The sequence below is a fragment of the Chiloscyllium plagiosum genome, chromosome 1 (genome assembly GCF_004010195.1).
Source record: "Chiloscyllium plagiosum isolate BGI_BamShark_2017 chromosome 1, ASM401019v2, whole genome shotgun sequence".
NCBI lineage: Eukaryota > Metazoa > Chordata > Chondrichthyes > Orectolobiformes > Hemiscylliidae > Chiloscyllium > Chiloscyllium plagiosum.
Window position 1 is genome coordinate 126,509,112 of NC_057710.1, and position 26,359 is coordinate 126,535,470.

General features: G+C 40.0%; 1 protein-coding gene across 2 annotated transcripts in view; it reads right to left on the minus strand.

Moving 5' to 3' along the window:
• The window catches only part of fras1 (Fraser extracellular matrix complex subunit 1), a 441,368-nt gene that overhangs the window by 11,447 nt on the left and 403,562 nt on the right, over nt 1-26,359 (minus strand). Inside the window, exons 65-73 of one of the 2 annotated variants that reach the window (XM_043696280.1) lie at nt 17,110-17,270; nt 15,758-15,972; nt 13,701-13,851; nt 13,503-13,610; nt 11,651-11,810; nt 8,725-8,745; nt 8,350-8,466; nt 7,003-7,169; nt 536-741 (exon numbers count right to left, since the gene is read on the minus strand). In XM_043696280.1, the coding sequence (XP_043552215.1) occupies nt 536-741; nt 7,003-7,169; nt 8,350-8,466; nt 8,725-8,745; nt 11,651-11,810; nt 13,503-13,610; nt 13,701-13,851; nt 15,758-15,972; nt 17,110-17,270 (1,306 nt within the window). The remainder of the gene's footprint in view (nt 1-535; nt 742-7,002; nt 7,170-8,349; nt 8,467-8,724; nt 8,746-11,650; nt 11,811-13,502; nt 13,611-13,700; nt 13,852-15,757; nt 15,973-17,109; nt 17,271-26,359) is intronic. The other variant, XM_043696287.1, reaches the window with a different exon arrangement.

Sequence of the window (26,359 nt, forward strand, 5' to 3'; positions counted from 1 at the left end):
TAGTCCTCTTTGCCTGTGGAACCAATATTCCGGGTCTGTAGAGAACTTAATAAAGAACTATAGATGCTGTGAATCAGAAACAAAAGCAGAAATGGCTGGAAAAACTCAGCAGGTCTGGCAGCATCTGTGGAGAGGAATCAGACTTAACTTTTCGGGTCAAATGACCCTTTCTCAGAACTTAAACAGACCTCAGAGACAGTTGAAAGTTTATGTAATTTCCATTTCACACAGGGTGACTGAAATGCTTTTAGTGTTTTGAAGTCCAAGATGAGGTGGTCTTCGATTTCCACCTGCATGTCTATCATGAGACCAGTGGAGTATCCAGGTGAGATTCCCATATTCAAAGGCACCTTAGAGGGCAAGCCGAATTAACTTGTTTACTGTCTTCAATACTATAGATGGTAAAACATCCAGCTGATCATTTGTATGTACATTTTGGTTGGCTAACTTCATGATATAAAGGTTGTTATATATTAAAGTTTAAAAATGGGAGAGGTTGTCTCCACAATTTTGAAAAGCTATGTTGTAAACATACCAAAAGGAGGAATCTATGTTTCAAGTGTTTGTTGGGTTGAATGCAGCCATATTGTGGACCCTCGTTATAAATAGTTCCAGTTGGATCAAAGAAAGGGACATAACCATCTTTTCCAGTGCAGAGATACACCTTCTCTAGCTGTAGCCTGTAGGCAGAGTTGAGGTTTTGTTCAGGATTCCAAAGCACACGTCCATAGAGTTTCTGACCTATTAAAATGAGAACATAAGTGAATCATTGTTTTCTGGGCAACATTCCATCATGTGTATACAACACAGGTCTACAGTAATTGACCATGTCTTGTGATATATAAACACACTCTGAGATTACTATATGTTCTCTTCAGGATAGAAATAATTTGATAATACATACTGCTCCCTGGAAAATAATTACTTATTCTAATTATCCTTCTGCTTGTTTTACTTGTCAGATGCAAAGTTAAAGAGAACAATCTGAAAGTGGGCTAAACAGGAATTGTTTATTTTTTAACCATAGTGCCAAGACAGACTAAAGCAAAGAGCTTTAATTATGGGTACTGCTGTGGTAATCTTATACAGAACTTTTAAATAATATGGTACAGAGCAGTTCCTTAAATTCTGCCATGTTAAGAGTCAGAAAAAGAAAAAATAATGAAAGACTGCAGTGAATTGAATGATGTTTAAAAATAAAACATGTTCATTTGTTTATTTGTAGTTGAGGAAGTATCTCAAAGTCTTCCAGCTTTCCTTTGGAGTCTTAAGAAAAGCTATGGAGTGTTACAAACAGCTCACAGTTGAACAGCTAAGGCAAAAAAAAAAATTAACAGGCAGGACTGCCAGTTCCTTTAAGTTATGGGAAGCTTGTGAACTCTCTGCTGGTCCACTGGATGGAAATTCATACAAGGTATTACTTCCAAAGAAAGAAGAGTTGCTGACTGATCAGAACTAAATCATACAACTTGCTGTTGGGCAGTGGTGGCAGCTGTGAATTAGCCAATAGTTCTGATAATCCAGTTGCCCCAGGGAAGAGAGAAAAATATGGAACCGAGAACCTCAAATTGGACAAATTTTGGAAAAGCAGGGAAAAAATTTCAATTGCTGCTTCATAACTTTTATTTTAGAACTTATTTAGAAAAATGAAAACTGCTGTGAATGGCAATATGTAAATGCATCTCACTCCATATTACCATGCAAGTGAGACACTAATTTAAAATCTGTAAAATTTACTATTAGGTCTATAAAAACAGACAAAACCCTTTTGCTCTGGTACAAGATTCCAGACCTACCACAAAGCTCTCCAAGAATGACATGTGCCTTGACTGGGTAACATAACTAGGTAATATGCAATAATCAGTAAACTCCCTTAGTACTGCATCATATGGTCAATGTAATCTTCTTTGATTTTGGAAGCATACTGATTAGAACATTCCATACTGATTTTGTTAAGTATATTTTTGCATTCTTAACCAAAGAGGGAAGGAGTAAGTGAACAGTAGCTGCAGCATATTTATAGATTTCCAGTAGTTAGAGGAATAACAATTCTTTCTCGGGAGACAGGAAGCAACAGTCACCGCTGTGATGCTGATCTTCAGTGCAACTGAACTTCGAACAAATGGTCCTGAACACTAACATTCTGTGGAGGTTCACCGAAATCCACTAGTTGGTTTGGTCCATTCCTCTTTCGTTAATACCTTTTGGTGATGTGTTAAGAAATGAAGGAGGCTTTAAGCCCTCTTACCTGGCATTTTCAGGGCAATAGGACCATGATATAGGTACCATTTCCTACTTTGTTCTGCAAAACGTGGATAGTGGCATATAACAAAGGATTGACCATTGTTCGGCCCCTCATTATAGAGTGTGTTTTTTCCAAATTTTCAAGGACTTTTGATGCAAGTCGGACTTCAATTACCAGGTTAAAAGAATACCGTGCAGAACAGATTGCATGCACAATTAGTACAATTTCAGCGGTTTTCCAGTCACAAAAAGATCTAGGAACTTTGGCTTTAATTTAGTTTTATAGATCAGAGGGGATGAGTGCCCCTCCAAATGTCACAACCCGAGCCTTTGTAGCACTGATACCTCCCTTCTCCCGTAAAGAGATCACCTATGTCCCAGCACTGCCTCATATGGTTTGAGGCCTGAATGCTGACCAGGTCAAATTATTGTGGTGGCTTAGAACCAGTGGGCATGTTTGCTGCTGGCGGTCCAATTGTCCCTGAGTTATGGAGACGTAGCTTTGATAACAGAAGGGTAGAATTAAATGTTTGTGAAGTGGCAATGCATCTCGCATGGAGAAGGGCCGCTTAGAATCATAGAGATGTACAGCATGGACACAGACCCTCGGTCTAACTTGTCCATGCTGACCAGATATCCTAACCTAATCTAGTCCCATTTGCTAGCATTTGGCTCATATCCCTCCAAACCCTTCCTATTCATGTACCCATTCAGGTGCTTTATAAATGTTGTAATTTTACTAGCCTCCATCACTTCCTTTGGCAGCTCATTCCATATATTTACTACCCTCTGTGTGAAAAAGTTGCCCCTTAGGACCTTTTTAAATTTTTCCCCTCTCACCCTAAACTTATGCCGTCTAGTTCTGGACTCCCCCACTCCAAGGAAATGACCTTGTCTATTTACCCTATCCATGCCCCTCATGATTTTATAAACCTCTATAAGGTCACCCCTCAGCCTCCGACGCTCCAGGGAAAACAGCCTCAGCCTATTCAGCCTCTCCCTGCAGCTCAAATCCTCCAATCCTGGCAACATCCTTGTAAATCTTTTCTGAACCCTTTCAAGTTTCACAACATCCTTCCTAAAGGGGGGAGACCAGAAGTGCACACAATATTCCAAAAGTGGCCTAACCAATGTCCTGTACATCAACTGTCCATCAGGCACTTTAGTGGCCATCATTGGGTCTTCCCAGGATTAAGGATCCTGAGGGGTGCAATCCCAGAAGCAGTGGTCGCTGTCAGTAACATACCCACTAGAGGTCCAGAATCAATGAGGAGCTCAAGATAAAAGGGGAATGTGAGATTTATAGGGATTGTGGAATGGGTTGGGGAGAGGAGTGAATCAGGAAATGGGACAGCTTTCAGCACTGTATCCCCTTTGCCATTTTCTAATGTAGAGTGCCTCTGAATGTGGGATCCCATTTTAGGAGCCCAGTTTCAGATTACATGCGTTATGACTCTCTCACCCACTTAAGACCCTCAACTGGATTTCAGGTGGAAAGGCCCAAGAGTCTTTCCAATCCAGAATTAATTTGCTGGAAGTGTGGAAGCTGGCAGGGTCTTCTCCCTGCACCATTTTGCTGCCCTGACTCCAAACTTGCCTTTTTTTTTCCAGTTTTTCAGGATGGTTAGCTTGGCTATAATTCTGTCCGACAGCTCATTGAGGCAATTTGGCCGGAGGCAGGTACAAAATTTCCTTTACTATCAGTAAAATATTTTGAAATCTTCAAAGCTCAAATGCAACACAGAATCTAATTAATATTTAAAGATACTCCACCACATTTAAAAAAATATTTGAACTGAATTGAGTTGACGCCTCATTTGTTTATTGCAGTTTGATCTGGGTCCTTAAAGCTGGGCCTTTTACTGTGGGTGAACGTGAATTTATTTTTATTTTAATTTGCTTTATTAGATGATTTTTATCCTCCATGTTGTCTCTCGGGATGGGGTTCAGAGGTAGATAGCATCCAGATTCGGTGTCATCCCTCATTTAGCGGATTGTGTCATTGATTTGAGCAGGTACTTGAAATTCAGCAGGGGTGATCAATGTGTGCCAACAGGAAATAGTGCAAACAGCCTGCACTTCCTAAAGTTTCCCACAATAGTAAAGAATACTGATTCACAACAGGCTGCTGTTAAATGCCATTGCTGCAATTTTGAAGAAGGAAAATGGAATACCATTTTCAAAGAGAGTGCTCCCTAGTTTGAACGTGGCACTGAGGCCTCAGTCATGGAAGTGAGGCCATAATTCCCCAGCAGAGGAATGACAATTTTGTGAACGTGACCAAAACTGGCAGCACTGCCATAAGAAGTCTAATGAACTTATATAGCTGGTCAACATCAATGAAGTTAAACGTCACACAACACCAGGTTATAGTCCAACAGGTTTATTTGGAAGGACTAGCTTTCGGAGCGTCACTCCTTCATCAGGTGGTTCTGGAGTACTCCACAACCTACTCTGCCATTCTACTCGATCTTCTACCTCAATTCGAGTTCTCTGGTCTATCCCCACATCCCTTAACCTTTTGTAATAAAGGAAATTAATTGACCTATCTTGAAATTCAAACCAGATACACTCAGTAGTCCTGGTAATAAGCATTTGAACTGAATATCCAGATATTTCACCTCCCCCCTCTCAGATTCTCATGATGCTTTGTTCGATTCTGCACCTTACCCTCTCACATTTTCCAGTGCTTACTTCTTCTTGCTGCTTCCATATATCTCGAACCATCATCTAAAAGGTGACTCATCACACAAACACAACCATTCACATTTTGTTCTTTCACCTGCATGTCAAGGTGACAGAATTGAAAGGTGAGGCAAACTGGTGACTGACAAATGCATTTCCTGAGCTCTATGGAGGAAATGGCTGTCTGTATCATGGGTCATAACCTGCAAGATCTGGCATTGCTGAGAACACCGAGGATGACAGTACATTGCTACTTTGTATCTTCACCACCTTGCAGCTAATCCTTGTCCTGCTGTCTGGCATCATGAACGAGCTGCAGATATGTAACCACAGACTTTTTGCTTCGTATTCACCTTCCTTGAACCAAAACTTGTCTTTTCAATTCCTGCTTTCAGACATCAAAGAACTGCTTGCACAGTAATAGAAGAGCAGAGAGTGTGACAGAATAGCACCTCATCATTTAGTCAAACCATGGAGCCACCTGCTCAGTCACAGGCACTGCCTGCAGTTTGTAGTAAAACACCAGATATGAGGAGCTGCAGACAGGCCAAAGGTAAGAAGTACAGTGGGCCCACTTTGCAGGGCCTTTGATTTCCATTCTATTATCTCAACTGAGGCTTTGGATGCAAGTTTTGTGGCCACATGCAGGGAAGAATAATTTACATCACAGCATTTAGGGAATCTGGAATGCCAAAAAAGACTTCAAGTGAATTCTAGTCCAGCATGAGGAGGTTGGGGTGAGGCTGTGGTGAATTGGAGGTTCAGTGGATATGTTTAACATTTACTAACTTTGAATCCAAGCAACTCACATTCGTGAGGGCATACTGTTTTTCTTCGGGAAGGAAAGGCTTGTTTAGAAGCTAAGTTATCAGTAAGCTTGTGTGTTTCTAAAGTAAATTATAGTTTCTTTAGTAATATTTCAATTTTTGGAATCCATAACGGGCTGAGTGAATATAACAGCAATGGTGTGTCTTATTGGTATATAACTACAAATTTCTTTTCTTCTACATCTACAGCAAAACAAATTTCTGCAGGCATTATTAGTGTCAGCTATAGCTCAGGGTGCAGACTTCACATGCAAATAAATGCAAAATACTGGAACTACTGGATGTTGGAAATCTGAATTAAAGAGATAAGTTGCTGGAGAAATTCAGCAGGTCTGGCAGCATTTGCGAAAAGAGAAACAGAGTTAATGTTTCAAGTCTGATATGACTTCAATTCTTCAGGTTAGAAACTAAATTTGCAAAATCAAACTTATGTAAGTTTGTGAGAATAGTGCAATGAAAATAGTACATTATTTGATCAACTGATTGACAGACATAGCAGGTCATGTCCATTTAAAATAAAGCTTTAAACGGCATGTTATGAAAAAGGCAACACACGTTGAGCTTGCCGTATAGAGAGTTAGGATGGGCATGTCTGACCATATCCAAAACAGGTGGTCGCCAAACAAGGTGTGGAAAGAAATGGAAATAGATCAGGAGAAATGTAAAACAGGTAACTGATTTACTTTTGCAAATTTTACACCATCATAGAAAATGATGCTTTGTTCGATTCTGCACCTTACCCTCTCACAAAATCTCACATCTACCCTTGCTGAAAAGTCTTGAGTGAATAATACGGCATGGTGGTTCAGTGGTTAGCTCTACTGGCTCACAGCACCCAGGTTTGATTCCAGCCATGGGGCAACTGTCTGTGTGGAGTTTGCACATTCTCCCAGAGTCTGCGTGGGTTTCCTCCTGTTTCCTCCCACAGTCCAAAGATGTGCAGGGTAGGTGAACTGGCCATGCTAAATTGCCCATAGTGTTCAGTGATGTGTGAGTTAGGTGCATTAATCAGGGGTAAATGTAGAGTAATAGGGTAGGAGACTGGGTGACTCTTTGAAGGTCAGTGTGGACTTGTTGGGCCGAAGGCTCTGTTTCAACACTGTAGGGATTCTATGAAATATGAAGGGCATTCTTGTCATTTCTGGAACAAGGAGAAAATGCTTCAACTAGGGTCACATAAACTGTTGGAAAGGAGAGATTTGTAATAGTCAAACCTATTACAAAATGAGTTTAGAAAACCACATACCCATAGAGAAGGCTCCCTTATAATCCATTTCAGCCAAGGACATCTCTGTTTTAGATGGATCCATCATAAAGACCTTCTCGTTATTGCAAAGATGAAACTCTGTGTTGAGAGAGTAAACAACTGGAACTGGGCGATTTGTCTGCTGAAATGCAATAGGGACAAGGAACCTTGATGGAAAGAAAATAACAAATTCAATGTACTGACATTAGCTTAGAAGATATTTATCTTAACAGTTGTATATTCTCTGGCATAGATCTAACCAGCAACTACAGCTAGAAAGCCAAATTTCATCAGAACTGGAAATCTTATGACAATTGGTGCAGTTGATAAATCTGCTGTCTCTCAGTACTCTTTATCATAGACATTAGCAATAGACATATTAATATGTCAATGTTAATCTTGCATCAATACCAAGGGATAATCACTTCAGAAAAATAAAGGGTCAATTTTCATTCCAGGGATGCAGTGCCAATTAAAGGTGATCTGTTTAGTTTCCCAACTCTGATTCTGTTCAAGGCCAGTGAGCATGATGTCAGCTCTGCTCTTGACATAGCACTAACAAAACAGAGAAAATGCCAATATTTGATGGAAACTACAAACTTAACTGAGCAGAAACATAGTGGAAACAGGAGCCATCCCAGAACTCGCCCATAAAATTACTTATGCACAGCTGTAACACTCCCATCTCCCCAGTAAAGCCCAGTACATTCAGGATCAATAGATATAGAGCAGCAAAAGCAGCCCAGTACTTCATTTTTTACAAGTCATGACAGAATTACAAATTGGTTACTCTTTTCGATAAAACAATACTTTTTGCGCATGAGTTGACTTTGCGAAACTCAAATCCAGGTCTTTAAACTAAGACAGACCCTACTTGTACAGGGAAAGTAACTGCTAATATTGCTGGACCCCACTATGTGCGTACTGAGAACATTTATTCAGATAATGAAGATAAACAGGGTTGTTTTGTTTTCTCTCCTGTCCAACATGTGACAACATAATTTTCAGCTATGGTAATAACAATCACTCAGTTTGAAATCCTGGCAATACACCTCTTTTCATTTTTATTGGCATACTTAGAAATATGATCAGTGATTATGAGGTACAATGCGAAGGAAGCTGTAATTTTAACTCCAGCTTAGACACTGCAACTGACTGGGCAATCTGAATCCCCAAGATAGGACAGAGCTTACACATCTAAATCTATGCATGTTCAATGATAAAACAGCAAGATGTAATTTTCCAGGACAGAAAAAAAAAGGAGAAAAATCCATTTGGAAAATATTTGTGCATTTTGTGCAGAAGTTCAAAAAGTATTTATATAGTGGAATCATAATATGCCCATACTTTTCAGGAGCATGTGCAGTACAAGCCAACGGCTTATCTCCAGGGTCGATCCAAGGTTGTGTGGGTTGTACAGTGCAGGGGATCAGAAAGATTGTGTACTCTCCAGAATAATCTTTTCTGTGGGTATGAAAAACACAAGGAAAAAAAGTCATGCAAATTCTTTAAGTTGCTGCCAGCTATAGTTATTCTGTTATGAGTTGATTCAAGTCTACAGATACACTGTATCCCATTTAACCTAAATTATTAACAAAATCGCACTAAATTTAACACCAGCTTGAGGATACCTTTATTCTAACAGTTGCAATTCTTTCCCTGTATGTAATAATTTGTTAAAAATAGAATATCAAATGATAGTTTGCTGAGAAATATACTTACTCAGTTTCAAATTCTGACAGGCTAAAAAATTATACAGAAATAGTCAGTAATGACAAAAAACCACGTCAATTAAAGATAAAAGAGCTTTTCGCAATTCTGTACAAGGCAGGGCAAAGAAATCCAGCAGACTTGTTTCTCTTTCACAGAACTAAATTCCACGTTGCTAGATTCCGAAATGTATTCTATAGAATTCAATGTTATACCATTGTCGAGTTAACCCCAAAACAAAGTTTTGGGATATTAATTTTGGACTTGTGCAGCCTGAAAGAGCCAAATATTCTTACAAGTTCTAGAATTATGAAGATGGTTGTCTTGCTGAATGTTGTGACATACCTTACATGAATTGTTGGATTCTTTTAAATTACAGGTCGTTCTGCTATGACGTGTTTAGTTTATGCGAATTCGCTGTAACACAATTGACAAATTGGGGATGTTGTTCTAAAGCACAAACTTTTAAAATGTGCATCAGCTATAATGTAATTACATCACCAACACTTTAGTGCTGTTTCCAAAGTGGAGAAAGTGAGGTCTGCAGATGCTGGAGATCAGAGCTGAAAATGTGTTGCTGGAACAGCACAGGTCAGGCAGCATCCAGGGAACAGGAGAATCGACGTTTCGGGCAAAAGCCCTTCTTCAGGAATCTGTTTCCAAAGTGCAATTTTTCAATAACACAGTGTTGCACAAGAACACAACCATCACGTTATAGAAGAACTGCCTGTACTCTATTTTCCAACTGCTTACTGAACTGTATTTAGATCATCCCAGTCATTGCATTCTAAAGTTAATCATTCTGTGGATCACTTTTGAGATCTAACATTGACTTTTACTGATTTTATCTGAAGAGTGTTCCATTTATATAATTTTGCTTGTTCCTTATATTGAGAAAAGGAACATCAGTACATCAGACATTGGTCAACTGATACATCTGACAAAATATTCTCGGCTTCTGTTTTTGTCTCACCAATCTCACATTGCCTGACTTGAAATGGTCTGAATTCTTTCAAAATTTGCATTAATTTACTGAAATATTTTCTAAGCCAAGTCGGCTGATTTTGTCTGATTTCAGCCCCATCTTACCATGCTCTGTTCTGGGACAACTTGCCAATGAATAGACATTCTGGAATTCACTGGCATCCCTTGCATCCATGCAATCTTTAAAATGCTGTTGTGCACTTGGTCAAAACAACATCAATCCCTCCACAGTTGCTCACATTTGCCCTGGACATGGTAGATGGGAAAATTGTAGCTATGCTTTGTTGGCAGGAATCTGGAGGTCCTATTGAATGGGCTGGTGCAGAGGCAGGACTTGCTTTTTCCCCCAGTGGAGGCACCAGACCACATCAGCCTGGTCTAAGGTTGCCAACAGGTTGAACCAGTCTCAAACGTTTGGAGAAATGAATAGCGCTATAAGGAAGAAGATCAATGACATTTGCCACTCCAACAGGATAGATGCCACCATCCTCTCCCCAATTGAAGTGAATAAGTTCTGTAACAGCAAGCAAAAAGCCTGGAGATGCAGCCTGGTCAAGTCCATGAGCTGTTGGTATATGTATCTGAGCATACACCACCCTTCTGGTAACAGTACAACATAGTCGCCAGTGCAGAAGCATCCTCTAAATGGATCGAACATTTGCCAGGAGGCTTATTAAACACTGGCACATATTAGATGCTACTGCACATGGCCAGTGCCCATGGAGTGTGCTAAGATGCCAGTACCTGGTGTCCAACATACAGATCTTTTGGAACAAGTACTTGCTTTGGTTTGATTGTTGAGATTTCTCATTGTTCACTTGTTCAGTGCATTTGCATAAGGTAAGAAGCTGAATATTAATGAAATGTGTTGAACCATTAACAAGATGTTTAATGAGAAATCATACCCAGCAATTGGCAACTCACTACTGCATAGCAAGAAACGCACCAAGCTGTTTGTCAAAAACATAAAAGACAGAGCAAGATGCTCTAAATGTAGAGACCACCCTCGTTGGGCTTCTCATCTGATTCTGCCACAAATCTCAGCATAGCATCGCTCAGACCTCCATACGATTCTGTCTATTGTCACATTTTATACTTGTCCACTTTGTGTTGGGACCCTACCATTTAGCTGAAGAGCATCATGACATATGAATACTGTCTGGAACTGGTTTCAAAACAGAACTGTTGTGCTTTTTGTTGTCCCGAGAACTAATTTATTTTTAAAGTAAATAGATAAATCTTAGGTACACAACAATCAAGAAGGATTTTTTGCATATAAAATAGAATTTAAAATTATTTATTGAACATTCTAATCTGCATGCTGCTGTACAGTGGAATATTACAGTTTTTAATTAATGCACTCTTACAGCATAAGTGGGGTGACAATGGGGCTCGGTTCTCTGGATCATCCATTATACTTTGAGGAAGAATCTGTGGAAACCTTGGTGAAACGTTGTAAATTGCGTTGTTGCTTTTTCTCCAGCTTTCCACAGATATTCTTCTGAAGTTATGATGAATGCTTGAGAGCCCGCACTGGAAATTAATAAAGGCTGTCTCCCCTCAAAGGGGTAGACTGCTTTTTTTTGTGGCTGTGCAATCAGAGAATTTAGACTAATCAGCCAAACAGATATTATATGAATCAAAGTTCAATGAAAAATGTTACCTATTGCTTTAAAATCTTGCATCACAGTTATTGAAATGGATGTAGGTAAAAGCAAAATAATTCATAACTATCCTTTCCACAACAAACAATATGAACAGGGCAATGCATCTCATTCCCACAATGAAATTGTTAGGTCTGCATTTGTTTTTTCTAAAGTATTGCAGAACACAGTTGAGAACAAAACAGCACCCTGTTTTCATATATAAAATACTAGCATGTTTAAAATTTACTTTCAAGGTGTAGCATCCTTGAAAAGCACTAGTCCAGCAAAAAGATAGCTTTATACTTTACCTGTTATAGGAACTGGTTGCTCGCCAGAGCTGGTATGGGGAATCAAACGTCTGAGCACTCCACAGCAATTGCAAGTCAAATTCAATGCCTCCTAAATGATCAGGAGCTACAATTTGAGACTTGTGCCCTGGCAGTGTGTGGTGATCCATTACAAAGTGACCTGGAGAGGGACATGCACACAAGGTGAGGCTTCTTTCTTAGTTCAGAACAACAGTTTTGTGCCCAAACAGCTATACCTTATTTTGTCCTGTACTGTTACTTGTGTCCATACATACATTTTACTAACGTATCATGATAATGATGAGGAATCATTTGATATTTGCAGAGTCGAAGCAGTGCGCAGTATTTCTTTCAACTTATACCTCTGCTTTACTACTTTATCACTTCAAGTCCCATTGTCCCTATTGTAATCATTCCTAATCTCTGCAAGTGCCTTTCTTCTCATGGCTGGCTACTTTCCACCTTGGAAGTGGGGGGAACTTATATTTTTAAAAAGAAATTTCATTGATTGAAAACCAGCCTTTGGACCAGTTTTGAAGTCTCAATGAAAATCTTAAATTGAGAACAAATCTGATTTAATTTCAATGGCTGCTGCATCCACATTATCAAGTTCTATGGGCGTTATGCTCAAAGTAACTAAACACGCTTTAAATGTAAATCGTAACACAGAAAAAATAGATACTAAAATAATGGTGAGGATATTTTCCTGTAAAAATTATTCAGTGAAATTAGTTCATGGCAGGTTACTGCTGGAACTGGTTGAAACAAGGCATCTATCGGCTGGTCTGAACCTGCTGTAACTCAGTTCTACTGTTCTGCATTTGAATCAATGGAGTATATAATGGCAGCTTTCCAATGATAACTTCGTTCTTCAGCAGCAGTGCAGTTGAGTGGTTGGGGGGAGGGTTGGGGATGGTGAGCAGGCAAGCAGTCAGCACTGTCCCTTAACAATGGAGACAAGTGAATGAGTGTTCTTGGAAAGTTTTTGTTAAGTGGTATGGTGAGACGCAGCAATAATCCACAGGCAATACAGCAAACTGAGGGAAGAAAGGAATGGACAGTAATATCTTTCATATCATTGGAAAGGTATGGAGGCAGAATAACATTTAAGGAAAAAAAACACAACAGAGCAGTCCGCATGCTGAGCTACCATCATTCATGCGGTTAGCTAGGCAAGCAAAAGATAGATGGACATGTTATACCTGAAAATGAGCAAATTAAAATTGTGGCTATTTTTATGGGCAGGGAAAACAGGAAAATTAACTACCCAATGACTTCCTGAACCTGTTCTTCTGCATAGAACTCCAGGGGAAGGGCCTAAAATGTATTTTTTGATGCATTTGCAACATTAATCTATTAGTGTTATTGTATAACTATAGTAACACAGCAATACCCATGGTTGACGTTTATAGTGCAATTGGAGCAAACTAAATCAATAACTAAATAAAACCAGCAAGGATTTCCAGGCAAGAATCTGATGTCAATGTTGAAATTTAAAGAAAAACAAATCTATTTGGTGTTTTATGGTGGAACAGATGTTTCATACAGTAATTTTTGTGCTGTAATTCTATGTCATGGAGATAGAGAGACAAGTGCAGATTTTGGGCATCAATGTTCTATTAGGACCCTTTATTCCTCAATTGCTGTATTCAAAGCTAATGTTACACATTGGGATTCACTGGCCACAGACTGTAAAAACAAACTGTTGAATATGAATTCTTATTGTTCTAGAAGTGATTTATGGAACGTATAATTGTCTCTTGTAAAATATGAAATATAACCAACATTTAATTATTCCATAAATCCATTGCTTTGCCCTTTCTTAACATGCTTCAATTCACAAGGAAATTACCTCTAAATTTTGCATGGGTCTTGAATTCAACGACAAGCCGACCATCGTCCCTTATGTAAATCCGTATGATCTGAAGTCGTGCTGACAATACACTGTCAGTTTGTATACCTGCAGTAAGTAACACAGTAAAAATGAAAATGTTCACATTAAATAAAAAACAAATTTAAAATATAATTTCTTTAATATCATTTTTTTAACCTGTTCTCCAGAGAACTGTGTCATAAAAGAATGAGAATTCCATCTCAGTGTGATGCTCGAGTGATGCCCAGCCTCTTGGTGCTGTCACATAAATGTAAGAGACGTACAGTGGCACTGATACTGTCAGGAATGACTGAGCAGAATCTCGTACCTGCCAATAATCAGAACACAAAGAAATGTGACACAGGAAAATACATTTTAAGCCCTTTAAACCCTGTGCTGCCCAGTCTATGAACACTATCTGCTACACTATGAACTCATCACAATTCAAAACCCTTCAAAAAATAATTCTGCAAAGTCTCCTGCTGCTCTCAGCTCTTGTTATGCATATACTGTCAGAGTCTCTTCTAATATTATCACAGGACTAGTCATAACCCAGAATGATATCTGGCTTGATTGATAATATTTTGCTTTTTGGTGTTTTTCTTCCCACTGAAACATAATAATGCAATGCTACAGATTTAGTTTAACAATCAAACAGAAGTTTATTACACAAAAGAATGAAGATAAAATAGAATACATCAAACCGTTTACCTATAATACAACAACACTTCTTTGCAATACACACACCAGAGAGATAATTCCTTTCTCTTCCACTTCAATAAGGCTTAACTGTAGCTTCAACTCCATGTCTTGAGAATCTAATTGAGTTTAGACCTTTCCAGCTTCAAATAACTCTCAGTTTTAACCAAAAACCTCTGTTCTGCAACTTTAAAGTAAAACTCCATTCACTTGGGTAATCCATTTCTGAACCATTCTGAACAATTTCCCTTCCTTAGGAGCAGCTGTATGAGACATCCAATTTTAGCAAAGACTGCCAAACTGAAACTTCAAGCTATGGATGTTTCCCCTAAATCAAAAACAATTCCAGAATCTTCCAAAATAACTAACACATACTCTGATTGCTTATAAAACTCACTGAATGTAAACAAAATTCTACTAGCCTCCAAGAATTCTATTCTCATATTATTTTTAAAATCCAGAAACTGTTAAATCATTAAAACTTTTCAGATACACAGAAATCCCACATGCCACGCATTCAAAAATCTAATAACCGAAAAGGATATAAATGATATTAAAATATGTAGAAAGCACACTGTATTGTAGACTCATGACAATGGATACATTATTTTGCACAAGCTAAGGTTTAATCGGAAAGGGTATGAATAAACTATGTAGTTAATCGAATGAACAATGGTGAAAAATAGTCCAAACAAAGCAAGTAATCATTCAACTTTATTTAAAACAGCTTTTTCTGACACAGACTTTAACTGTGTATGCTTAGCTCATTTGTTCGCATTCTAACTCAGAATTAGAAGATATGGCATTGATGATGACCTCAGATGATAGTGTAAAATAAGAAAAATCAGCTTAGCCACAATTGAAGTCAATGGAAACATATTATAAAAGGTGTATCATGGTAATTGAGCTGATATTGCACATTGCAATTTAAAGCCAAAACTTATCCCTGTCAGTTCAATTATTAATTTAAGTCTTGAGCACATGACTTAGATTCATATGTCTATGCAGTACCAAGGCCATGCTGCATTGTAGAGCCACCTTTCAGATAAAATATTGAAGTAAGGTTCTGTCCATCAGTTTATGTAAATGCAATAGATCTAATGATACTATTCAAAATAGAGTCATAATTCTTCTGATATTCTAACCAGTAGTCTTACCTCAAAAGTTCTGCACCAAAAGCTTTCAGACCACTCATTTAATTTGTTGTTTTTGAGCCTTCCATATTGACCTTTGTAGCAACAGGTCAAACGTAATTAATTTACCTCAAAGAGCTTTGAGAATGTGACTGGATGTTATTCAAATCTCCCTTATGTACAGTGCTTTAAATAAAAATATTCTGAATATTATTACATCCTTCTTTAGATAGATTAATGGAAAATGACAAAACAAATTTACCCTTTTCTTACTGTGATTTGATTTAATTGTCAAAGGTAGAATGTGAAGTTACTTATAATTTGGAGCATTGGCAAGAAAATGATTTTGAACCATAAGGATGAGTATCTCATCAGCTCTTCAACTCTTCTGGAAATAATCACCTGGAAGTCAGCTGTCACTGAACCACCGCAGACATCAATCAGTTCTGTCATGTCATAGTAGGCATCGAAAGTCCAAATACAACTCTTTAGATTGAGATGCTTATACAGCTGAAGGGTCTTGGGTTCTCTTACATTCGGGTCAAACTGGAATGGCCGATCATATCCAGGGCCAAGAGTGATGCTATCATAGTTGACATCATCGAGAAATCCAGAATCTGCAAATACAACTTTACTGAATATTTTGGCTATTATAAACTACTAAGCTGATAACAGATAGATTCCAATTCTCTACTAAAAGCAAGGATATTTATTTTAAATGAATGAACAGAAAGCATAGAAAATAAATGCAGTGTTGCTTTTTAAGTCTTTGAATTCTGAGGGGTATTAGTTTTAGAATTAGAATTATTTTATGGTGAAGATTAACATTGCAAATTATGGCTAGAATTCAAAAGGATGCGAAGTCAAAGGGGTCATCAACATGGATAAAGGTAAAATGTTTTAATATTTTTCTAAAATTGTACTTCTCCCATTTCATAGAATTTCTGCATTTGATATAAAAACATATACATGAATGCATGCAGGATTTATAAAAAAAGGTCAGAATGAACATAGCAGAAATATTGATCAGTTTATCAAGGATCATCTATTATAAAGTTTCAGGTTTGACAACATTTCTATTAATAGTGCCAGATACTCATATTCTATACAGACAGTATGTATGTAATTGGAGCATGGTTTTAAAACTGGAGCATTACAACTGTGAGAGAAACAGCCATTGTGAAAGGAACGAGCTGTCACCAAATTAGAACTATTCTGTTCATGGAACTTGCATTGAAGTAGCACCTTTGGGTCAATAATGTGGTGAAGGCTCACCTGCTTACTGTGACAAAATAACTATGTGGTTTTTTTTCCTTTCGGTTTAACATTCAATTTCTTCAGCAGATTATCAGAACTTCATTTCCAGAACACAAAACTCCGTACTTGTTTTTAAGTTTATTTTTAAAGGATAGGTTGAAGAAAGAAAGTAAACAGAGAGAAACTGTTGTATATATCATCTAATCATGATCTGTGATCAATGATTCTAGTGAAGAAAATTGGCATAGGTATTTCTGTTATGGATTCATGCTGACTTGCCTGCTAAAATTATCAAGAGGAAGAATTTTACCCTGAAGAATTATTGGGTAGTATGTAAATGCTTGCTTACTTTGCAGTTGCCTACTGAAACAACCATAACTTCAAGTTTTAAATATATCAAAATTTACGTATTGCAGTTTTTGTCTTTAAGTTATGAAGTTTCCAGAAACTTGGCTGGTGAGAGGATGTGGATCTTCTGACTTCGCTCAGGATTCTACCTGTTATACTCCTGAGGTCCTTGATTGTCACCAGGTTGGAGCAGATGTGTTGGTGCCTGTAGATGGATTCTGACAAGAGAAAATGCAGGTTGTGTAGTGGCATGGTGGACACGAGAGGTAACATTCCATCCTGGTGAGGAATCTGCACAGAAATGTGGATTCTGACCAAAAAGAAAAGCAGCCATTAAAAACCTTGAATTCTACTGCTTATAATCTAAATTACTAAAACAACATTTCAAAATACTGAGAAGTATTTTAATCAATGAAGACAAATGGGTCTTTTTACATTGTCACTGCCAATCTTAGCTTTATAACCACTTGCTTGTTTGCTCTTCTTTTCTCCAGGTCTTCAGACCTTAGCACTTCACCCAGGCTAAAACCTTTCAGTCAGGACATCTTCTATGATATTGGCCATGCAAAGTCAAGACAAAGCGAATTTCCATTAGCAATGTTGTACATTACCACATAGGTGTAAATGTTTGGCCATAGCAACATAGAAACCAAGAACACGAGTAGGTCATTAGGCCCTCCAAGCCTGCTCCACCATTCAGATCGATTTGATTGTCCATCTCATTGCTATATTCCAACTTTCTCTTTATACCCCTTGATGCCTTTAAAATTAAAAAAAAATCTTTTTTGAACATATTTAGTGAATTGGCCTCCACTGTGTTCTGTAGTAGAGAATTCCACAGGTTCACTACCCTTTGGAGGAAAGATTTCATCATCTCAGTCCTAAATGTCAGTATCCTAACATTCTTTCCCATTTTTAGACATCCCAACCAGGAAAAACCTCCTCCTTGCCTATATCCTGCCAAGAACTTTATATATTTCAATGATATTGCCTCTCATCCTTGTAATCTCCAGTAAATACTGGCCAGTTTGAACTAATCCTTTGTCATATGATATTGCTGCCATCCCCAGGATCAGATTAATGGACCTCTTCTGCACTCGCTCCATTGCAATTCTTGAGGGAGACCAAAATTACTTGCAATACTGTGGATGGAGTCTCACCAAGGTCCTCTATAACTTCATTAAGACATTCCTACTTTGGAATTAAAATTCTCTTGCAATGAAGGCCAATAAACTATCTTCCTTACTGCATCTGCTTGTCCACTTTCATAGACTTGGTGCACAAGGGCACCCAGATCCTTTCATACGTCTGTGTTCCCAATATATCACCATTTAAATAATATTCTTCCTTTCTGTTTCCACACTGAATGCTGGGCCCTCTATTTTTTGTCATTTACATAAATGATTTGGATGCGAGCATAAGAGGTACAGTTAGTAAGTTTGCAGATGACACCAAAATTGGAGGTGTAGTGGACAGCGAAAAGGATTACCTCAGATTACAACAGGATCTGGACCAGATAGGCCAATGGGCTGAGAAGCGGCAAATGGAGTTTAATTCAGATAAATGTGAGGTGCTGCATTTTGGGAGAGCAAATCTTAGCAGGACTTATACACTAAAAGGTAAGGTCCTAGGGAGTGTTGCTGAACAAAGAGACCTTGGAGTGCAGGTTAATAGCTCCTTGAAAGTGGAGTCGCAGGTAGATAGGATAGAAGGCGGCGTTTGGTATGCTTTCCTTTATTGGTCAGAGTATTGAGTACAGGAGTTGGGAGGTCATGTTGCTGCTGTAAAAGACATTGGTTAGGCCACTATTGGAATATTGCATGCAATTCTGGTCTCCTTCCTATCGGTTTAGGGTGAGAGGGGAAAGATATAAAAGAGACCTAAGGGGCAACGTTTTCACAGAGAGGGTGGTACATGTATGGAATGAGCTGCCAGAGGATGTGGTAGAGGCTGGTACAATTGCAACATTTAAGAGGCATTTGGACGGCTATATGAATAGGAAGGGTTTGGAGGGATATGGGCCGGGTGCTGGCAGGTGGGACTAGATTGGGTTGGGATATCTGGTCGGCATGGATGGGTTGGACCGAAGGGTCTGTTTCCATGCTGTACATCTCTATGACTCTATTGAGCCATGTTATTCTGCATTTGGCATGTGTTTGCCCACTCATTGAACCTGGAGAAAGTGAGGACTGCAGATGCTGAAGATAAGAGTTGAAGAGTGTAGCGCTGGAAAAGCAGAGCAGGTCTGACATCATCCGAGGAGCAGGAGAGTCAACGTATTGAGCATAAGATCTTCATCAGGGACAGTAGAGTGGCCCAAGGGAGCTAAGAGTTAAATGAGAGGGGTGGGTAGCTGATAGATAGAGGTGGGGGGTGAGGTGATAGGTCAGAAAGCAGAGTGTTGTGACATTGAACATTTCTTCCATTGCCTCTGCCTCCGGGCTTACTTTTTCCATCAGGACTCCTGCCCACTCTCTGAGAACCGATTCACCTACCTCCAACACATCCATCTACCTGGACACCCTGTGCTGCTCTGTTACCCTCCCTCAATCTCTTCATCTTGAACTGCCACCGTGACATTTACTGCGTCAACGTGCCCACCCCCTCACCCACCCCAACCTCTCACACTTGAAAGATGCAGTCCTCCGCTCCAATCCCAACGTCATCGTCAAACCTGCATACAAGGGGGGGTGTGGGGGCACAGTAGTAGTTTAGCGCACCAACCTCTACACCGTTGAAGCCAGATTCCAACTCACAGACAGCCCCTCCTACTGACCTCTCGACCACGACCTCACCACCAAACTATCATCTCCCAGACCAGTCACAACCTCATCACCTCAGGGGATCTCCCATCCACAGCCTCCAACCTCATGGTCTGGAACACTGCACTGCCCGGTTCTAGCTCCTACCTAAAATTCACAAACTAGACTGTCCCGGTCGACCTATCGTCTCGGCCTGCTCCTGCTCCACCAAACTTATCTCTGCATACGTTGACACTGTCTGGTCTCCCTTGGTCCAGGATCTCCCCACATATGTTCGGGACATCACCTGTGCCCTTCACCTCCTCCATGACTTTTGGTTCCCTGGTCCCCAATGCCTCATCTTCACCATGACATCCAAATCCCGGTACACATTCATCTGTTATGACAAAGGCTTCCAAACCCTCCGTTTCTTCGTCTCCCGCCACCCAACCAGTACCCTTCCACTAAGACTCTCAGCCGATTGGCTAAACTTGTCCTCATCCTCATTTCAAATCATCCCAGTTCCTCCATACAAAAGGGTTAGCCATGGGCATCTTATGGGCCCCAGCTACGCCTGCCTCTTTGTTGGGTACGTGAAACAGTCCATCTTCCGCAGTTACACTGGCATCATTCCCCATCTTTTCCTCCGCTACATCAGTGACTGTATTAGCGCCACCTCACGCTCCTGTGAGGAGGTTGAACAGTTCATCAACTTGACCAACACCTTCCACCCTGACCTCAAGTTCACCTGGACCATCTCGGACACGTCCCTCCCCTTCCTGGACCTCTCCATCTCCATTTCCATTTCTGGCAACTGACTCAACACAAACATCTACTTCAAACCCACCAACTCCCATAGCTACCTGGACTACAGTTCTGCTCACCCAGGCTCCTGTAAAAAGGCTATCTCTTACTCACAATTCTTCCACCGCATCTGCTCCAATGGCGACCAATTCCAGCAGAGAACATCCTAGATGGCTCCTCCTTCAAGGACCACAATTTCCCCTCCCACGTGGTTGACGATGCCTCCAGCGCATTTTCTCCACTTCCCGCACCTCATCCCTTGCACCTCATCCCTTGAACCTCACCCCTCCAAATTGCAACAAGGACAGACTATCCTGGTCTTCACTTTCCACCCCAGTGACCTCCAGATACAACGCATCATCCTCTGCCATTTCTGCAATCTACAACAGATCCCACCACCAGGGATATACTTCCCTCCCCACCCCATCTGTGTTCTGCAGAGACCATTCCCTCTACGGCCTCCACTAACCTACCCTCCACTCCCAGCACCTTCCCTTGCCATCGCAAGAAGTGCAAAACCTGTGCCCACACTTGCCTACTCACCACATTTCAAGGCCCCAAAGAATTCTTCCACATCCGACAGAGATCTACCTGTACTTCCACACACACATCATCTACTGTGTCCGTTGCTCTCGGTGTGATCTCCTCTACATTGAGGAGACAGGATGTCAACTTGCAGAACGTTTCAGAGAACATCTGTGGGACACGCACTAAATGACCCCACCGCCCTGTAGCTGAACACTTTAACTCCCCCTCCCAATCTGTCAAGGACATGCAGGTACTGATGCCTCCTCCACTGCCAAATTCTAGCTACCTGATGCCTGGAGGAAGAACGCCTCATCTTCCACCTTGGGACCCTCCAACCACGCATCAGTGTATTCACCAGCTTCTTCATTTCCCCTCCCCCACCTTATCCCAGAAACGACCTTCCAACTTGGCACTGCCCTCTTGAACTCTCCTACCTGTCCATCTTCCTTCGCACCCATCCGTTCCATCTGCCTCTCCAGCCTCTCACCATCACCCCTCACCTCCATCTACATATTGCATTCCTAGCTACCTTCCTCCCATTTATTTCTCAACCCCTTTGGGCCATTCCCTCATTCCCGATGAAGAGGTTATGTTGGAAACATTGACTTCCTGCTCCTTGGATGCTGCCTGACCAGCTGTGCTTTTCCAGCGCCCCACTCTACAATATTCATTCAATGTGTCTAAACAACCATGAAGTTTCATTGCATCTTCCTTGCAATTCACAATCCCACCCTGTTTCTACCATCAACAAACTTGGAAATGTTACATTTTGTTCCTTCATCCAGGTCATTTATATATATGGTGAATAGCTGGAGTTCAAGCACTGACCCCTGTAGTACCTCAGTTGTTACTGCGTTATACTCTGAAAAAGATGCATTTATTTTACAGTTTCCTCTGTCAATGAATTCTCTATCTATGCCAATAAATTACCCCCCATTCCATGTGTTTAACTTTCCCAGTATCATCTTATGAAGGACCTCATTAAAACCTTCTGAAAAATCCAAATACACCTCATCCATTGGTTCTCCCTTATGCATTCTACTAGTTACATCCTCAAAAAATTCCAGTAGATTTGTTAAGCATGACTACCTTTCATATGCCCATGCTGGTGTTGTCCAATTCTGTTAATGCTTTTCAAGTGTTCTGTTATCACACCGTTTATAATAGACTCTAGCACTGTCCCCACTACTAATGTTAGACTAACTGGCCTGTCATTCTGTGTTGTTTGTCACCCTCCCTAAACTAGCCTCCCACTCTAATCTCACTTTCCAGCACTTGGCATGTTAATGCACTTCAGGTGCACATGCAAATACTTTTGAAATTAATTTAGAGATTCTGCCTCAACCATCAAAACAGGCAGCAAATTCCATGCAGCCACAATCCTCTATGTGAGCAGATCTCTCCTCCTGGCCCGTTCTACAAGTCACCTTAAAGATGTGCCTCCAAACAATCAACTTCTTTACTATGGGAAATAGGTCTTCCCTGTCCACCCTACCCAAGCCCCTCATTTTGTCAATACCTCTGTGAAGTCAGCCTCCTCTGTTCTAAGTAAAATAATCTTTGTCTGTTCAAGTTATCTTCATACATATAATTTTGAAGCCCTGGCAACATTTTTGTATGCTCCAGACTTAGGTCCCTCCTATAATTTTGGCGACCAGACTGTACACAAAATCCGAGCTGTGGCCTAACCAGTATCTTAAATTGCTTCAGAATTACATCCCTGCTTTTGTATTCGGTATCCTGCCCAATGAAGGAAAGATTCCCATAAGTACTCGTGGAATAGAATTCTGTTCCAGTAGATTGATGCTGAAACCCTTACAGCTTGTGTAAATTAATGATTTGGATGTAAATGTAGAGGGTATAGTTACAAAGTTTGCGGATGGCACAAAAATGGTAGCGAGGAGGATAGCTGCCTATCAACAAACCTGTGTGCTGGGCAAAGAGCAAATGTAATTTAACCCAGAGTTGCCAGAGGATGTGGTGGAGGCTGGTACAATTGCAACATTTAAAAGGCATCTGGATGTGTATATGAATAGGAAGGGTTTGGAGGGATGTGGGCCAGGTGCTGGGTTGGGATATCTGGTCGGCATGGACGGGTTGGACCGAAGGGTCTGTTTCTGTGCTATACATTTCTATGACTCTAAATGTGACAGATTGTGCAGTTGGATTGGATTAACAAGTCAAAGTAAAATACTATGAATAGTTGGATGCTGGAAAGTACTGAAGATCAGATGAATGTTGGTGTGAAAATAGTAGGACAAGTAGATAAGGCGAGTAAGGTGGTATATCGGATGCTCATCTTTATTAGCTGAGGCATAGAATACAAAGGCAGGAAGATTATGCTGGAACTGTATAAAACGCTAGTTAAGACACAATTGGAGTACTGCAGGCAGTTCTGGTTACCATGTTATGGGTTGGGTGGGATTGCACTGCAGAGGAAATTTATCAGGATGCTGCCTGATCTGGAGAGTCTGATAGAGAACGCTAAGAGGAGATTGAGGGGAAATGTTTTTAGTCTAACAGTGACGGGAGCCTGGAACTCACTGCCTGAAAGGTTGACTCAGATACTCTCATAGCACTGAAGCAGTATTTATATGCTTATTTGCATTGTCATCGCCACAAGACTATGGACCAAAATCTGGAAAATGGGTTTGGTGTAGTCAGATCTTTGTTGACTGGCACAGACACCATGGACCAAATGGCCTCCTTCAGTAAATGTCTTTGAGTTTATATGCCTTTTTTTTACTGCCCTGTCACCTTCAGGGTCCTGAGGACATGCATTTCAAGGTCTCCCACTTTCACCACTCTTCTCAGTAGCCTCCCCTTTAATGTATATTCCTTTTTTTTGTTTGCCTTCCAAATGTATAAACTCTCACTTCTCAAGATTGAATTCCATTTGTCATTTGTCTGCTCAGGAAAACCAAACCATCAATGTCATCCTGCAGTCAATATCCCACCTATTTCACCATCAACTACACCACCAATTTTTGAGTTGTCTGCAAATTTACCAATCATGGCTCTCACTTTTAAGTTTAAATCATTAATATTACACAAATTGAAAGGGACCCTACACTGAATCTTGCGGAACTCAGGAAACATCCATGGACTATTGCTTTTAGTTTCCTATCACTGAGCCGATGCTTCATCCAATTTGTCAGATTCCTCTACATATACTATGGGTTTTATTTTATGACTGGTCTATATCTAGGATCTTGTTAAATGACCTCCTAAAATCCATGCAGATAACATCTATTGTACAACCCTGAACAATCCTCCTTCTTAATTTCTCAAAAATTCAATTGAGTTGGGACAACTTAACCTGTCCTCCACAAACCATGCTCCTGATCCCTGATTAATCCGTGCCGAAGTTTAATTTTAACATTTAATCCTATTTCTCAATTTTGATTCAGGTAACTTGCCCACTAGTGAGGTGAGGCTGACCAGCCTATAATTATTTGACATATCCCTCACACATTTTGAATAATGGTACAGCTTTCAAAGTTCTCCGACCTCCTTTGGTACCTTGCCTGAATTGACTAAGGATTGAAAAATGATCCTCAGAGCAACTGTTTTTTTCCTCTCTGACTTCCTTCAACAGCCTGGGATACAAATCATCTGCTTCTACTGATTAATCAAGCTTCAAGGAGGTCAGACACTCCAGTACTTCTGTTCTCACGATGCTAATTTTATCTAAACATTCATGCCACTTTAATTGTAAAGTTTGCATCATTGCTCACCTTTATGAAGACAGAGACAAAATCCCCTTTAAGAACTCTCATTTTTAAATCCACACACAAGTTAGCACGTATATCTCTTGATAGGCCCAACCTTTTCCTTAGTCAGATCTTGCTTTTACCATACTAACAAAACATCTTTTGATTTTCGTTTCCTCTCATTGTTTTCCTAATTTCCTTTTTCAATCTTCCCTGCACTTTCTATATCTTAAGCTTCCTAAAGTGTTACTTCTTTAAAGATTGTTATAAGCTCTATTTTTCTGCTTTATCTTACCCTGTGCGCTTTTGGTTAACCAAGGACCTCTGTATTTTACAGTATCACCCTTTTTATTTGTGCAGGCATGTCTACAATGTCCCTGTAGAATCTCGCTTTTGCATTCCTCGCACTGATCTTCCTTCAAATAGTTGTATCCAGTCTACATTTACCAGATAATTTCTCAGTTTTTATAAAATTGGCCTTTCAACTATTTAGTACTATGAATTGTATTCTATCTTTGTCCCTTTCCATAATATTGAAAAATCTAACTGCATTATGATGGCAATTTCTTAAATCATTATCTGTGTTTACCTGCCCAGCTTTATTTCCCATGACTAAATCTAGAATTGCAGCCTCCCTCTTGTTATATGCTGGCCAAAAAAATGCTCTCGTTAATGCACTGCAAGAACATTGTGCCTTCTGTGCCTTTCACTGTTGGTATCCCAGTAATTTAAGCAGCACTTACAACCTCTAGATAAGCCAAATATTATAAACAATATATCAGAAAACACTCATTTATACCCAAATATTTTTTAACAGTAGCGTTCCTTTCCCTTATTACAAAAATGTGCTCTCTCCATCATTGACAAAAAAAACATTTTCTCTCGTACTGAAGTACTTATGTCATTATATGGTTCCTTCATCACTCTTTAATTGTATTTGAAAAATGTTTATAGTAATTAATAGGAGAAGACAGTGGGCAACCTAAATAAAGGATAACTTTGTGCAATTGAAGTGCTGTAGGACAGATGGAGATGCAGTATTGCTTAACTATCTGTAACACTTCACTCTTGCAGTCTGTGATTTTCCACATAGGAAGAGATTTAAAATCTTCTAATTATAACAAAGAAATTACAGCTTAGCATTGCCACTTTCCAAAATTCTGGATACTGCCTTGGATCCAAACTTTTCCCCATTCTTAGAGTCATAGAGATGTACATCATGGAAACAGACCCTTCGGTCCAACCCGTCCATGCCGACCAGATATCCCAACCCAATCTCGTCCCGCCTGCCAGCACCCGGCCCATATCCCTCCAAACCTTTCCTATTCATATTCATCCAAATGCCTCTTAAATGTTGCAATTGTACCAGCCTCCACCACTTCCTCTGGCAGCTCATTCCATACACGTACCACCCTCTGCGTGAAAAAGTTGCCCCTTAGGTCTCTTTTATATCTTTCCCCTCTCACCCTAAACCTATGCCCTCTAGTTCTGGACTCCCCGACCCCAGGAAAAAGACTTTGTCTATTTATCCTATCCATGCCCCTCATAATTTTGTAAACCTCTATAAGGTCACCCCTCAGCCTCCGACACTCCAGGGAAAACAGCCCCAGCCT